The sequence below is a fragment of the Jaculus jaculus genome, chromosome 5 (genome assembly GCF_020740685.1).
Source record: "Jaculus jaculus isolate mJacJac1 chromosome 5, mJacJac1.mat.Y.cur, whole genome shotgun sequence".
Classification (NCBI taxonomy): Eukaryota; Metazoa; Chordata; class Mammalia; order Rodentia; family Dipodidae; genus Jaculus; species Jaculus jaculus.
This window is the reverse complement of record NC_059106.1, coordinates 83,455,682-83,471,150: the sequence shown is the minus strand read 5'-3', so window position 1 is coordinate 83,471,150 and position 15,469 is coordinate 83,455,682. Positions and strand designations below refer to the sequence as shown.

The window sequence follows — 15,469 nt, the reverse complement described above, 5'->3', positions numbered from 1 at the left end:
CATGAGTTTGAGGCCATCCTGAGAATACAGAGTGAATTCTATGTCAGCCTGGACTAGAATGAGACTCTACCTTCAAAAACAAAACAAAAATGGCTTAACGGTAAAGGCGCTTGCCTGCAAAGACAAAGTACCCATGTTCAGTTCCCCAGGACCCATGTAAGCCACATTCACGAGGTGGCACATGCATCTAAAGTTAATTGGTAGTGGCCGGATGCCCTGGTATACCCATTCTCTGTGCCTTTCCCTCTTTAAAACAACAACAACAAAAAAACAGCCTCCCACCAAATGACTTGTTAGTCACAGTTCTGTATTAGAAAGTAGGGAATGCCAGGGCCTCTTGTTGCTACAAATGAACTCCACACAGATGTGTTCAAGTCTGGCTATATGAAGTTACAGGGGAGTCAGATCTGGCCCAGCATAAGTGCTGAGCCATCTTCCCAGCCCTGTTTTGAGATGAGGTCTCTTGTAGATCAGGATAGTGATCCTCTGCTTCTCAAGTGTTGAGATAGGCATGTACCACCATGTCCAGCTCATCACTTAAAAAAAAAAAAAAAGATTCTTTAAATTCTATTTATTTGTAAGCAGAGAGATAGAAGAGAGACAGAATGGGCAGGCTAGGGCCTCTAGCCACTGCAGAAGAACTCCAGATGATTCCCCCCTCCCCAAGGTAGAGTCTGACTCTAACCCAGGCTGACCTGGAATTCACTATGTAGTCTCAGGGTGGCCTCAAACCACACCTGGCTTCTCTCAGTGTCATTTTAAAATTAATCTTTTCCAATAACTGTTGACCTCATTACACTGTAACAATGGATGAGATGACCAAAAACAATGTAAATCAAAAGATAGTTTGCAATTTGAATTGCACAAATACATGACATACATGTGACTATAGAAATGATTCAAAAGCTTATTCTCATAAGCAGATACTATCTACTCCAGCTGGGGAGAGGAGAGGAGAGGAGAAGTTACTTGAGCCAGGTGTGGAAATAGATAACCTTGAATCAAAACCCTGCTTCATGTGGGATGTGGTGGCACATGCCTTTAATCCTAGCACAGGAGAGGCAGAGGTAGGTGGATCACTATGCGTTTGGATCCATCTTGAGACTACATAGTGGCTTCCAGGTCAGCTTTGGCTAGAGAGTGAGATCCTGTCTCAGAAAGTTACTTGGTCATTGCTATTTTCTGGGAGGGTTGCATGGGACCAGAATTTTGGCATCTTAGGATAATCTAGTTTCTGTAAAAGAACTGAAATGTCTAGTTGTAATGGTGCATCAGTAATAAAACACTACAAGTGGCCATTCCAGTTCTATGAGCAGTATGATCCTTAGACATTCAGTAGGAAGTACATAGTATCACCTAAGTATTAGGTATTTCAGCCTTATGTGGTGGGCACTACTTCTGGTCCTCTAATAAATAGTACCTTAGAGTACTTCAAATGCTAACAGGCAAGAAGTCCAATATTCTACTGGGCGTGGCACATGCCTTTAATCCCAGCATTTGGGAGGCTAAGGTAAAAGGATCTACTGTGAGTTCAAGGCCAGAAAAGTCTAATATGCCAAGACAAATGATGATTTCTGGATCTTCCTTTGTATTTGACTTGTCTTGACAAATGCAATATAAGACTTATGCTCATAGAAGATCTTAGTTTTGGGCTTTTTTTTTTTTGAGGGTAGGGTCTCACTCTAGCCCAGGCTGACCTGGAATTCACTATGGAGTCTCAGGGTGGTCTCGAATTCACGGTGATCCTCCTATCTCTTCCTCCCGATTGCTGGGATTAAAGGCGTGTGCCACCGCCCGGCTTCATTGAAGATCTATTATCAAGGAGTTGTACCCAAAATAAAACTTGCTTTGTCAAAACCAGTTATTCCTACCACCATAAGTTGGATTCCATAAGGATGAGAAGGTATCAAGGGCTAGGGGACACAGGTGGTGAGACACTGGGGCTGAGCCAGCCTTGTGCTTTGCTGGGATTCTCAGGGTTGTTGAGTGTGGTAAGAGGATGCTCAGAGGATGTGCTTGGTGTGTCTGAGGGTTGGGTTAAGCCTAACAGGGCCAAACGTTGGGCAGGTGGTGTGGAAAAATAGGCCTTCTGTTCCTCTGAGTAACGCTCCTCAGCTGTCACAGCATCCCTGTAGGTCCAGTCACGCCAATGGAAATTGAAGCCTTCGAGCAGAGTGATGCGATCAGCTCTTGTAGGTACACAGTCAGGGGGCTTTCTTTGTGGCAGATCTGGCACTTCAATTCCTGGCAGCAACATCACTCCTCGAATGGCAAACCAGCCCCCAAATCGGGGATGTATGCATACACCTGCTATGCGCTGGGATAAAGAAAAGCAAGGTCACGTAGGATCTTTGGGCACTAGGTCCAACTGTTGTCATTGCAGGCAAGCTGCCTTTGTTCACTGATTTACCATTCAGTGTATACAGGCTCCACACAGAAACCTGCCCCTTTTTTCTGTACCTTTTTCTTTTTTGGTTTTTGAGGCAGAGTTTCACTCTAGCTCAGGCTGACCTGGAATTCACTATGTAGTCTTAGGGTAGCCTCAAACTCGTGATCCACCTACCTCTGCCTTCCAAGCACTAGAATTAAAGGTGTGAGCCACCATTACCCGCTTGGACCTTTTCTTTCATAAACTCAATCTGAGCATGAGGAAAGGGCTAACTTGAGCCTTGCCCTCAGGCACCTAACTGGTATCAATACTGGTCTGCTTTCACAAATCCTTCAGCCTGTAACAGTGTTTTTAAGAACAGGACAGGGGGCTGGAGAGATGGCTTAGCGGTTAAGCGCTTGCCTGTGAAGCCTAAGGACCCCGGTTCGAGGCTCGATTCCCCAGGACCCATGTTAGCCAAATGCACAAGGGGGCGCACGCAACTGGAGTTTGTTGCAGTGGCTTGAAGCCCTGGCATGCCCATTCTCTCTCACTCTCTGTCTGTTGCTCTCAAATAAAAAAAAAAAAGAACAGGATAGGGCTGGAGAGATAGCTTAGCTTAGAGGTTAAGGTGCTTGCCTGCAAAGCCTACAGACCCAGGTTAGATTCTCCAGGTCCAAGATAGTGGCACATGCATCTGGAGTCTGTTTGCACTGGCTAGAGACCATGGTGTGCCCATTCTCACTCCTCCCTCTCTGTCTCTAATTTTATTTTTTTAAGGGCTGGAAAGCTGGTGGTGGTAGAACTCACCTTTAGTCCCAGCACTTAGGAGACAGAGGTAGGAGGATTGCTATGAGTTTGAGGCCACCCTAAGAATACAAAATGAATTCCAGGTCAGACTGGGCTAGAGTGAGACCTTACCTTAAAAATCAAAACAAAAGAGCTGGAGAGATGGCTTAGTGACTAAGGCACTTGCCTACAAAGCCAAAGGACTCAGGTTGATTCCCCAGGACCCACGTAGGCTAGATGCACAAGGTAGTGCATGCGTCTACAGTTCATTTGCAGTGGCTGAAGGCTCTGGCACACCGATTCTCTCTGCCTTTCTGTCTCTCTGAAAAAAAGGGGGGACTGGAGAGATGACTCGGTGGTTAAGGTGCTTGCCTTCAAAGCCTAATGACCTGAGTTCAGCCCCCCAGTACCCATATAAAGGCAGATGCAAAAAATGGTGCATTGTATCTGGAGTCCATTTGCAGTGGCTAGAGGTCTTGGCATTCCTATTCTCTCTGTATTTCTTCTTTTTGTCTCTCTCTGCTTGCAAATAAATAAATTAGTTAAAAAAAAAAAAAAAAAAAAAAAGAACAGACCAGTTGTTTTGTTTTGAGGTAGGGTCTCACTCTAGCCTAGGTTGACCTGGCACTTACTCTACTCCTAGCCTGTCCTTGAAATCACAGTACTCCTTCTATCTTGGTTTCCTGATTGCTGTAGGAAAACTAGAAAACAGACTGTAGAGGTCCAGAGGTTTTTGTTTCACCATTTTTCCCCCCTAACAATCCCCATTCATTCATTCACATTTGTCCTCTGACCTGGGTTCCCCATGGGTCAGCCTCCACATCTTTTCGTTGATAGTAGTAAGCAGCCCCTGCCACATGGGCTGCAGTCTGGGCAAGTATCTTAGGGCGCCGGTTGGGGTGTACCTCATAGTCAGCAATGAATTCAATTTGCAGCTCTGGAAACTTCTGGAATGAAAGAAGTACATATTAGCTTGAGGGGAGTTAAGACTTTGTTCTTAGGAGGCCTAATTTGTGTGTTTAACATGGACCTATCCGCAGATGTCCTCCCCTCATCCCAAATTCAGAATGGTTAATGTAGCTTAGGCTGTCCAGGAACTTATATTTACCCAGAAATGAGTTTTTGAACTCTTATTTTATTTTTTTTAATTGACAACTTACATAATTGTAGACAATAATGCATGCTAATTCCCTCCCCGCACTTTCCCCTTTGAAATTCCACTCTCCATCATTTCCCCTTCCCAGCTCAATCAGTCTCTCTTATTTTGATGTCATGATCTTTTCCTCTTATTATGATAGTCTTGTGTAGGTAGTGTCAGGCACTGTGAGGTCATGGATACCCAGGCCATTTTGTGTCTGGAGGAGCACATCGTAAGGAGTCCTACCCTTCCTTTGGCTCTTACATTCTTTCCCCCACCTCTCCCACAATGGACCCTGAGCCTTGGAAGATGTGATAGAGGTATTTCAGTGCAAAGCACTCTTCTGTCTCTTCTCAGCACTATGGTGCTTTCTGAGTCATACCAAGGTCATTGCCATCTAAAAAGAGAAGCTTCTCTAACCAAGAGTGAGAGTAGCATTAATATATAGGTATGAACATTAAGAGAAGTGCTTACTGGGCAGTTTGATAAGCATAGTATATATGTTTAGCCAGACAGCAGCAGATATTATACCCCTAGGGCTCATGACTACCCCTGTTGTAGGTTTCCAGTATCAGGGGTGGATGTTATCTCTCCCATGAAGTGGGCCTCCAGTCCAATTAGAGAGTGGTTGGTTTCCCCTATAACAGACATGCCACTATTGCACCCATTGGTTCATTTGGCATGGCTGGCCAAATTTAAGTCTTGTAGTGTTGAATATCTCCACTGGTAATTTCTTTCTCTCCCATTGAACTGTATGCAGTGTGGCTTTTTATAGCTTTCTGTCAGCTGGTCTACATGGAGGAGGCTTTCAGCTCAGTATAAGCAGGATTTCTCAGTGACCCTGCATCTCAAGTATGTGGAGTCTTCAGCAAAAAGGTCTTACCATCTATTTCTGGTAGGAAACCAAGGGCCTCAGCATTGGCCTGTAATGTTTTGGGGGTATAAATGACCTCCCTGGCCAACAACTCACTGGAAGGAATCCCATCCCTGGCACTGCAAATTTTCTAGTAACAATCTATGGCTTCTGAGTGTTTCATTGTCCAAAAAAGTAGGTTTCAATATGATTTATTCATATCCTCTTAGATTTTGATTAGCCCTCCCCTCACCTTTCCTTTACTCAGTCTCTTCTGCTGACCTCTCTTAGGCCTTTTCACCCCTATTAATCTGTTCTTCTACTTACATATATACAATACCATCCTATTAAGTCCCCCCTCCCTCCCTTTCTATTTCCTTTATATCCCCTTTCTAGCTTATGGGCCTCTGGTACTGAGTTGTATTCCTGCCTACATGGAAGTCCAATCATTTGTAGCTAGGATCCACATATGAAAGAGAACATGCGACATTGGGCTTTCTGGGCCTGGGTTACCTCACGAAGATGTATTATTATCCTTTCTAGATTCATCCATTTTTCTGCAAATTTCATACTTTTAATTCTTTACCGCTGAGTAGAACTCATTGTGTAGATGTACCACATCTTCATTTTATCCGCTCATCTGTGGATGGATATCTAAGCTTGTTCCATTTCCCAGCTACTGTGTATATACAGTGGCAGTAAACATGGTTGAGACAAGTCCTTAGGATATATGCCTAGGAGTGGTATAGCTGGGTCCTATGTTAAATCTTTCTTTAGCTGTCTCAGGAACCTCCACACTGATTTCCACAATGGCTAGACCAGATTGCATTCCCCCCAACAGTGTAGAAGGGTTCCTCTTTTTCCGCATCCTCACCAGCATTTATGGTCATTTGTTTTCATGATGGTAGCCAATTTGATAGGAGTGAGATGGAATCTCAATGTAGTTTTAATCTGCATTTCCCTGGTGGCTAGGGATGTAGAACATTTTTTAAGATGTTTATATGCCATCTGTATTTCTTCTTTTGAGAACTCTATTTAGTTGTGTGTGTGTGTGTGTGTGTGTGTATAATTTTATTTTAGTTTTGTTTTTTTGAGGTAGGGTTTCAGTCTAGTTCAGGCTGACCTGGAATTCACTGATCCTCCTACCTCTGCCTCCCGAGTACTAGGATTAATGGCATGCACCATCATGCCCAAACCATAGCCCATTTTTTAATTGGATTGTTTGATTTCTTATTATATAGTTTTCTGAGTTCTTCATATATCTGAGATATTAATCCTTTGTCAGTCAATATAATTGGCAAAGATTTTCTCCCCTTCTGTAGGTTGCCTCTTTGCTCTATTCAGTGTCCTTTGCTGTACAAAAGCTTTATAATTTTATGAGGTCCCAGCAGTTGATCTGTGGTTTTATTTCCTGAGCAATTGGGGTTATATTCAAAAAGTCTTTGCCAGACCAATATGTTGAATGATTTCTCCCACTGTTTCCTCTAGCAGTTTCAGAGTCTCAGGTCTGATATTAAGGTCTTTGATCCATTTGGCCTTAATTCTTTTTTTTTTTTAATTTTATTTATTTATTTATTTGAGAGCAACAGACACAGAGAGAAAGACAGACAGAGGGAGAGAGAGAGAATGGGCGCGCCAGGGCTTCCAGCCTCTGCAAACGAACTCCAGACGCGTGCGCCCCCTTGTGCATCTGGCTAACGTGGGACCTGGGGAACCGAGCCTCGAACTGGGGTCCTTAGGCTTCACAGGCAAGCGCTTAACCGCTAAGCCATCTCTCCAGCCCATTTGGCCTTAATTCTTATGCATGGAGAGAGATAAGGATCTATTTTCCTCCTTCTACAGATACATATCCAGTTTTCCCAGCACCATTTGCTGAAGAGGATATCTTCTCCCTCACACACTCTCTCTCTTTTTTTTTTTTTTCAAGGTAGGGTCTCACTCTAGCTCAGGCTGATCTGGAGTTCACTATGTAGTCTCAGGGTGGCCTCAAACTCACTGTGATCCTCCTACCTCTGCCTCTCAAGTGCTGGGATTAAAGGCATGCGCCACCACACTGGACTCAAGGCTTTTTTCTCTAATGAGTAATTTTACCATTTTTGTGGAAGATCAGGTGGCTATAGCTTCCAGGACTTACATCTGGGTCCTCTATTCTGTTCCATTGATCTACATGTATGTTTTTGTGTCAGTACCATGCTGTTTTTGTTACTATGGCTCTGTAATATAGGTTAAAATCATGTATGTTGATACCAGCAGCCTTATTTTTGTTGCTCAAAAATGTTTTAGATGGGCTGGAAATATAGCTTAGTGGTTAAGTGCTTGCCTGTGAAGCCTAAGGACCCTGGTTCGAGGCTTGATTCCTCAGGACCCATGTTAGCCAGATGCACAAGGGGGCGTATGTGTCTGGAGTTCATTTGCAGTGGCTGGAAGCCCTGGCGCGTCCATTCTCTCTCTCTCTCTGCCTCTTTCTCTCTCTGTCACTCTCAAATAAATAAGAATAAGCAAAAAAAATGTTTTAGATATTTGAGGTTTTTTGTGCTTCCAAATGAATTTTGGATTTATCTTTTCTTTTGAGGTAGAGTTTCTGGTAGAATTCACTATGTTGTCTCAGGTTGGCCTTGAACTCATGGGGATCCTCCTACCCTGCCTCTTGAGTGCTGGGATTAAAGGCATGCTTGGTAAGATTGCCATTTTCACAATATTGATTCTTCCAATCCAAGAACAAGGGATATCTTTCCATTTTCTAGTGTCTTCTGCAATTTATTGTTTTTTTTTTTTTTTTTTTTTTTTTGAGGTAGGATCTCACTATAGCCCAAGCTGACCTAGAATTCACTACATACTGTCAGAGTAGCCTTGAACTCCTGGGAGTTCTCCTACTTCTGCCTTCCAGGTGCTGGGATTAAAGACATGTGCCACCATGCCTGGCCTGACTCTGAATCTGATCATTTGGGCCTCAACCTCCCAAGTGCTTAGATTTACAGGTATGTGCCACCATGCCCAGCTTAGAACCCAACTTTGAAAAGAAAACATAACTTTAACTTGAGAGGCTCCAAAGTGAAGAAATTTATAGTTTTCTTCCCCTCCCCCCCTTACCAAAAGGGCCTATGCTTGCAGGGAAATCTCTATTATAGGGTGATTTAATCTTGCCCTTTACAATTCTAGGGTGGGAAGACCTAGTTTATGTGACTCTGTCATTGGTGGCTGGAGAGATGGCTTAGCGGTTAAGGCAACTAATTGCCTGCAAAGCTTAAGAACCCAGATTCAATTCCCCAGTACCCATGCTCAAGGTAGTGCATATATCTGGAGTTTGCAAAGACTACAGGCCCTGGCGTGCTCATTCTCTCTCTCAAATAAATAAAATTTTTAAAAAGGAAAGCAAAAGAATCTGTCATTGGGAAATATTCTGTCATCAAAAGGCAACAAAGACTCACAAATAATTCTAAGTCTAGGGCAGAGGCTAATGAGAAATGCCGGGAGGATGTTGGGCTCACCCTATTTCACTTGGAGACCAAGACTGGCTTGAGGTTCATATAGTTGTCTATCAGTGTTGGGTGAGAGAATGATTTTTCACTGGCAGTGTGCCTAATGAAAGTGGTAAAGCCTGGGTGTGAGAAGGCTGAATACAGAGAAGTCACACAATGTCAAGGTTGGCTTTAGAGTACCATTTCACTTGCAAAGTGGGTCCTCGCCCTAGGTCTAGATCCTGCAGTGAGTTTAGGACAAGGAATCAGATGTAGGTTTAGGAGCTGAAAGTTGAGCCATACTCACCTCTGTAACACGCTTCAGGTGGTAGGACACACATTGATCCACAGGGTCTGTCAGAGGTTGTATGTGGCAGCTCTGCAAGAAGGGCTTGAGGGCTTGGTCAAACATGGCAGGTGTACTAAGTACAAGGAAGGCCAGGGTAGGTCCTGGGAGGGGCAAATGGAAGGCTGGAGGCACGAGTTCATTGTACCATGCCACCTGGAACACAGACGAAGTTTGGGTCAGGCTGTAAAGCAGGTTAGGTCTTGGCTGGGCTTATACCTTAGCCCAGTATTTAAAGCTTTATACATTTGCCTCAGCTTTCCAACTCATTCGTTAAATGAATTTTCTATGATGCTAAATAATGTATGCATATTATGTTGTATGGGCAACTGATCTGCATTTTACAGAAATTTAGAGCAGTGAAATAAGCTAATGGCATATACCACCACACTTGGCTTATTCCTTTAAAAAGCTTAAAACATGTATATTGATGGGCTGGAGGGATGGCTTAGCAGTTAAGGCATTTCTCTCAAAGCCAAAGGATCCAGGTTCAATTCCCCAGGACCCATGTAAGCCAGATTCACAAGGGGGCACACACATGTAGAGTTCATTTGCAGTAGCTGGAGGCCCTGGCACACATTCCCCCTCTCTCTTTCTCTGTCAAATAAAATAAAATAATTGTTTATTTATTTATGGGCTGGAGAGATGGCTTAGTGGTTAAGGTGTTTGTCTGCAAAGCCAAAAGACCTCGGTTTGATTCCCCAGGACCCACATAAGCCAGATGTACAAGGTGACACTGAATCTGGAGTTCTTTTGCCATGGCTGGAGGCCCTGGTGTGCCCATTCTCTCTCTGTCTCTATCTTCCTCTTTCTCTAACATCAATAAATAAAAATAAAATATAAAAAATATTAAAAGGAATGGAATTTCAAAGGGGAAAGTGTGTTGGGGAGGGGAAGGAGGGTATTACCATGGGATATTTTTTTATAATCATGGAAAATGTTAATAAAAATTGAATAAATTTAAAAAATTAAAATAAAAAAATATTAAAAGGCCAGGTATAGTGGCTCATTCTTTCTCTCAGCATTCAGGAGGCAGAGGTAGGATAGCCATAAATTCGAGACCACCCTGAGACTACATAGTGAATTCCAGGTCAGCCTGGGCTAGAGTGAGAGCCTACCTTGAAAAACCAAGTAAAATAAAAGAAATAAATGTATATGTATGTATACACATATATATACATATATATACATACATACATACATATATATATATATATATATATATATATATATATATATATATATATATAATGTATTTATTTATTTGGTGGGCATGGTGACACATGCCTTTAATCCCAGCACTCTGGAGGCAGAGGTAGGAGGATTACTTTGAGTGTGAGGCCACCCTGAGACTACATAGTGAATTCCAGGTCAGCCTGGATGAGACCCTGCCTTGAAAAAACTAAAAATCAAACAAACAACAAACATGTATTTATTTGAGGGGTGGAGGAAGAGATTGACTCCAGATACATGTGCTACTTCAGGCATCTGGCTTTACATGAATACTGGGGAACTGAACCTGGGCTGGCAGGCTTTGTAAGCCACTGCCTTTACTGAATTATCTCTCTAGCAACCCCCCTCCCTTTTTTTTTTCTTCGATTTTTTGAGGTAGGGATTCACTGTAGCCCAGGCTGACCTGAATTCACTATGTAGTCTCAGGCTGGCCTCAAACTCAAGAGTGATCCTCCTATCTCTGCCTCCCAGGTGCTAGGATTAAAGGCATATGCCACCATGCTTGGCCCAGCCCTAATTTTTCATCCATTATTATTACTATTTTGGGCCTGGATAGATGCCTCGGTGTTTAAAGCACATGCCTATGAAGCCTAAGGATCTAGGTTCTATTCTCCAGTATCCACATAAGCCAGATGCACAAGGTGGCTCATGCATGTGGAGTTTGGCCCTGGCATTCCTATTCTCTCTATATATATCTGCCTCTTTGCCTCCCTCTCTCTCAAATAAAATAAATATTACTTTTTTTTTTTCCCCAAGGTAGGGTCTTGCTCTAGCCCATGCTGACCTGGAATTCACTATGTAGTCTCAGGGTGGCCTTGCACTCATGGAGATTCTTCTACCTCTGCCTCCCAAGTGATGAGATTAAAGGTGTGTGCCATCATGTCCAGCTATATATATGTTTGTTTGTTTGCTTTTTCGTTTGTTTTTTGATGTAGGGGCTCACTCTAGTGCAGGGTGACCTGGAATTCATTCTATATGTAGTCTCAGGGTGGCCTTGAACTCACAGTGATCCTCCTACTTCTGCCTCCCAAGTGCTGGGATTGAAGGTATGTACCACCACACCTGGCTTTCAGCCCTAATGAAATAAATTTTTTTAAGTTTATTTATTTATTTGAGAGAGTGTATGAGAGAGAGAGAGAATGGGTGCACCAGGGCCCCCAGCCACTGCAAACGAACTCCAGACACATGTGCTATCTTGTGCATCTGGCTTATGTGGGTCCGAGGAATCGAACCTGGGTCCTTTGGCTTTGCAGGCAAATGCCTTTACTGCTAAGCCCTTTTAAAATGTTTTTTAAAAAATTTTATTCATTTTATTTATCTGATAGACAGAAGGAAAATAAAATTTTTTAAACTGTTTATTTATTTGTGTATGTATATGGGCATAGTAGGGCTTTATGTGGGTACTAGGGAATCCTAGGACAACAAGCTTTTCAAGCAAGTACCTTTTTAACCACTGTGCAATCTCCCTAGTTGTCTCTCTTATTTTTTATTTTTATTTTTCAAGGTAGGGTCTCACTGTAGCTCAGGCTGACCTGGAATTCACTATGTAGTCTCACGGTGGCCTCCAACTCACGGTGATCCTCCTACCTCTGCATCCCAAGTGCTGGGATTAAAGGTGCGTGCCACAACACCCGGCCCTCTCTCTCTCTTTTTTTAATTTAATTTTTATTTATTTATTTGACAGAGGAAGAGAGAGAGAAAGAGAATGAGCACGCCAGGGCCTCCAGCCACTACAAACGACCTCCTTATGTGTGCTCCCCCTTGTACATCTGGCTAACATGGGTCCTGGGGAATTGAACCTGGGTCCTTTGTTTTTGCAGGTAAATGCCTAAAGTGCTAAGTCACCCCTCCAGCCCCCTCTGTCTGTTTTTAAAAATTATTTTATTTCCGGGCTGGAGAGATGACTCAGTGGTTAAGGCGCTTGCCTGCAAAATCAAAGGACCCAGGTTAGATTCCCCAGGACCCACATAAGCCAGATGCACAAGGGGGCACACACGTCTAGAATTTGTTTGCAGTGGCTGGAGGCCCTCAGGCACCTATTCTCCCTCTCTTTCTCTCTACCTGCCTACTTCTGAATCTCTCTTAATAAATAAAAATAAAATATTAAAAAATATTTTCTGCTGGGCGTGGTGGCGCACGCCTTTAATCCCAGCACTCGGGAGGCAGAGGTAGGAGGCTTGCTGTGAGTTCGAGGCCACCCTAAGACTACATAGTTAATTCCAGGTCAGCCTGAGCTAGAGTGAGACTCTACCTTGAAAAACCAAAAAAAGGGCTGGAGAGATGGCTTAGCGGTAAAGCGCTTGCCTGTGAAGCCTAAGGACCCCGGTTCGAGGCTCGATTCCCCAGGATCCACGTTAGCCAGATGCACAAGGGGGCACACGCGCCTGGAGTTCGTTTGCAGTGGCTAGAAGCCCTGGCACGCCTATTCTCTCTCTCTCTCCCCCTCTTTCTCTCTGTCTGTTGTTCTCAAATAAAAAATAATAAATTATTTAAAAAAATTATTTTTTTGAGAAGGAGAAAGAAGGGGAGGGAGAGAGGGAGAATGTGCTTGCCAGGGCCTTCAGCCACTGCAAACTCCAGATGCATGCACCACCTTGTGCATCTGCCTTCCATGGGTCCTGGGGAATCAAATCTGGGTTCTTAGGCTTTGTAGACAAGTGCCTCAACTGCTATGCCATCTCTCCAACCCTGGTTTTTTGTTGTTTTTTTTTTCCCCTGGGTAGAGTTTCATTGTAGCTCAGGCTTATCAGGAATTTACTATGCAGTCTCAGGCTGGCCTGGAACTCATAGTGATCCTCCTACCTCTGCTTCCTTTGTACTGGGATTAAAGGTGTTTGCCACTATGCCTGGCCTCTCCAATCCTCCTGTTTTGAGGGCTAGAGCAAGATCCTACCTTGAAAAGCCACAACAAGAGAGTAAACTGATGGGCTGGAGAGATGGCTTAGTGCTCTTGCCTGCAAAGCTAAAGGACCCAGGTTCAATTCCCAAGGATCCACGGAAGCAGGTCTGTCTGGAGTTTGTTTGTGGCGGCTGAAGAACTTACATGCCCATTTTCTGTATCTGCTTCTTTCTCTGTCTCTCTGTCAAATTAAAAAAAAAAAAAATCCGGGTGTGGTGGCACATGCCTTTAATCCTGGCACTTGGGAGGCAGAGGTAGGAGGATTGCCTTGAGTTTGAGGCCATCCTGAGACTACAGAGTGAATTCAGGCCAGCCTGAGCTACAGTGAGACCTTACCTCAAAAAATAAAATAAAAAATAAAAAAAGTAAATGAAATGAAGGAGTAAACTGATAGGATAGTTTTTGGAAAGATCTGTCTACAATGAAGAAAATGGATTGAAAAATCAGGAATGGTGACATATGCCCTTAACTCCACATGGCAGGATTGTTGTGAGTTTGAGGCCAGCCTGAGCTAGAAGGAGACCTTGCCTTAAGCCCCTTCTCCCTCCCAAAAAAGAAAAATGGATTGGAGGCAAGAGGGCAGTAAGGAGGTTATTATAGTAATCCTAATGAGAAATTGTCTGGATTAGAGCTTAGATTGGTGGGCTGGAAAACAATGGAGTTGGGAGATGTCAGGAGATAGTTTTGATGGTGGACAGGATATAGGACTGGGAAGCTTAGTGGTAGGACCTTAAGATTACTGGTAGAGCTATAGCTAGTTCAGTACATAGTTCCCATTACCCAGATATGCCACATAGGCATTCTCCCTTTCTCAAACACCTGCCATCCATCACTACCTCTACACTACTCAGGCTGATTTTTGTGATGTACATAATCCTCCTCCCAATCTTTTTGTATACAGCTGTATTTTTGGGGGGGGCGTGTCCTTGAGATTGAACCAGAGTATTACATTGACTAGACTCTACTACTGTAATATCCTTTGATCTCAATTTTAATTTAATTTATTTATTTGAAAGAAAGGCAGATATATAGAGAGAATAGGCACATCAGGGCCTCCAGTCACCGCAAATGACCACCAGACACATGTGCCACCTTCTGCATCTGGGTTACATGGGACTGGGGAATCAAACCTCAGTCCTTAGGCTCCTCAGGCAAGTGCTTTAATCGCTAAGCCATCTCTACAGCCCTTCAATTTTAATTTTAATTTTCCTGTAAGTGCTCTTAAGAGTGATTTCTATTTTCCCAAAATGCTTCCCTCTTCATTGCTGTGGGCCTTTCAGTGGCATGAATAGGATGTAAGCTGTTGTTTAAACATAGGCAAAGGGCTCAAAGCTGAATTTGATTGTTTTTTTTTTTTCGAGGTAGGTTCTCACTCTAGCTCAGGCTGACCTGGAATTCACTATGTAGTCTCAGGGTGGTCTCGAACTCACGATTATCCTACTTTTGCCTCCCGATTGCTGGCATTAAAGGTGTGCGCCACCACGTCTGGCTAGCTTTGTGTTTTAAACATATCCTGTTGCACTCAGTACTGATGTGGGAGAAACATAAAAGTGGCGAAGGGTGGGATGGATAGGGAAGGTGTTACAGAGACTTTAGCACCAGGCCGGTGCACAGAATTTCTGTATCCAGCTCTGTATTACGTTAGCAGCAGCATGAATAATCATTCTGTGGAAGATGTAACAAACTAAGCAATTGTTTCTTGTTTAACACAGGAATGAATGCTCTTCTCTCCTCAGCTGACCTAAATTATAACCAGGCCAACCTTCCACGCTTTGCCCATTTCTAAACTATTTCGGAAGCTTTCAAGGTGAGCCGGGAGTGGTGGCACTCACCAAGGTGATTCCTTTTCTTCCGGTCAGTTATGTAGAAGGCAGAGCCACACAGCTTAAGTTGTATCCTGTCCACTAACTTAACATAACAGAAGAGTGAAAAGACAAACGGGACCGTTTGGACCCCAGCCCCAGCTAACACACTGTCCCAGCAGTTAGGTGGCCACCGGGAGGTAGAAGCTTGGGGGGTGGGGGTGACAAAGCACCTGGGGCCTCACACCGGTGTCACGGAGGCCAATCATACAGGTCGCCCTAGGACCACAGGAGGGACAAACCAACCTGGAAGGGGTAAACTTCGAAACCAAAAGGACACAATGCGTCCTCAATCTTCTCCTTCAGCTCTGCGACGTGAAGCTCCATAGTACACGCTGAACACCGAGCCTGCTGGGAAACAGAGTGTCAGGGATAACTGGGCTGGTAGAGGGCAAGATGATCTGGACTACATTTCCCCGGAGGCCCTGCGACCAGCACGCGACACAGTGGGCCCCGCGCGGTGCATCTTGGTACAAGTAGTTCGTTTGGTCCTTGGAAGCCCAAGCGTAACGGAACCTGAAAG

The 15,469-nt window shown here is 43.8% G+C and overlaps 1 protein-coding gene across 1 annotated transcript; it reads right to left on the bottom strand.

Annotated features, from left to right (window-relative positions):
• Window positions 1–831: 831 nt before the first annotated feature.
• On the bottom strand, window positions 832–15,336 carry Mmachc (metabolism of cobalamin associated C). The gene is made up of 4 exons (XM_004672142.3): window positions 15,193–15,336; window positions 8,914–9,108; window positions 3,952–4,104; window positions 832–2,317 (listed from the first exon to the last, which is right to left on the bottom strand). Exons 1-4 carry the CDS (start codon window positions 15,271–15,273, stop codon window positions 1,907–1,909), a joined length of 840 nt encoding a protein of 279 aa, XP_004672199.1. The 5' UTR covers window positions 15,274–15,336; the 3' UTR covers window positions 832–1,906.
• Between the last annotated feature and the right edge of the window lie 133 nt (window positions 15,337–15,469).

What these genes read in the sequence shown, in the direction of transcription:
- Mmachc (XM_004672142.3), bottom strand. Translation starts at nt 15,273, where the DNA reads ATGGAGCTTCACGTCGCAGAGCTGAAGGAGAAGATTGAGGACGCATTG. An exon ending in TCGAAGTTTACCCCTTCCAG is followed by an intron (nt 9,109 to 15,192) that starts GTTGGTTTGTCC and finishes TCTGTGTTCCAG; the next exon opens with GTGGCATGGTACAATGAACT. An exon ending in ACCTGAAGCGTGTTACAGAG is followed by an intron (nt 4,105 to 8,913) that starts GTGAGTATGGCT and finishes CTTTCATTCCAG; the next exon opens with AAGTTTCCAGAGCTGCAAAT.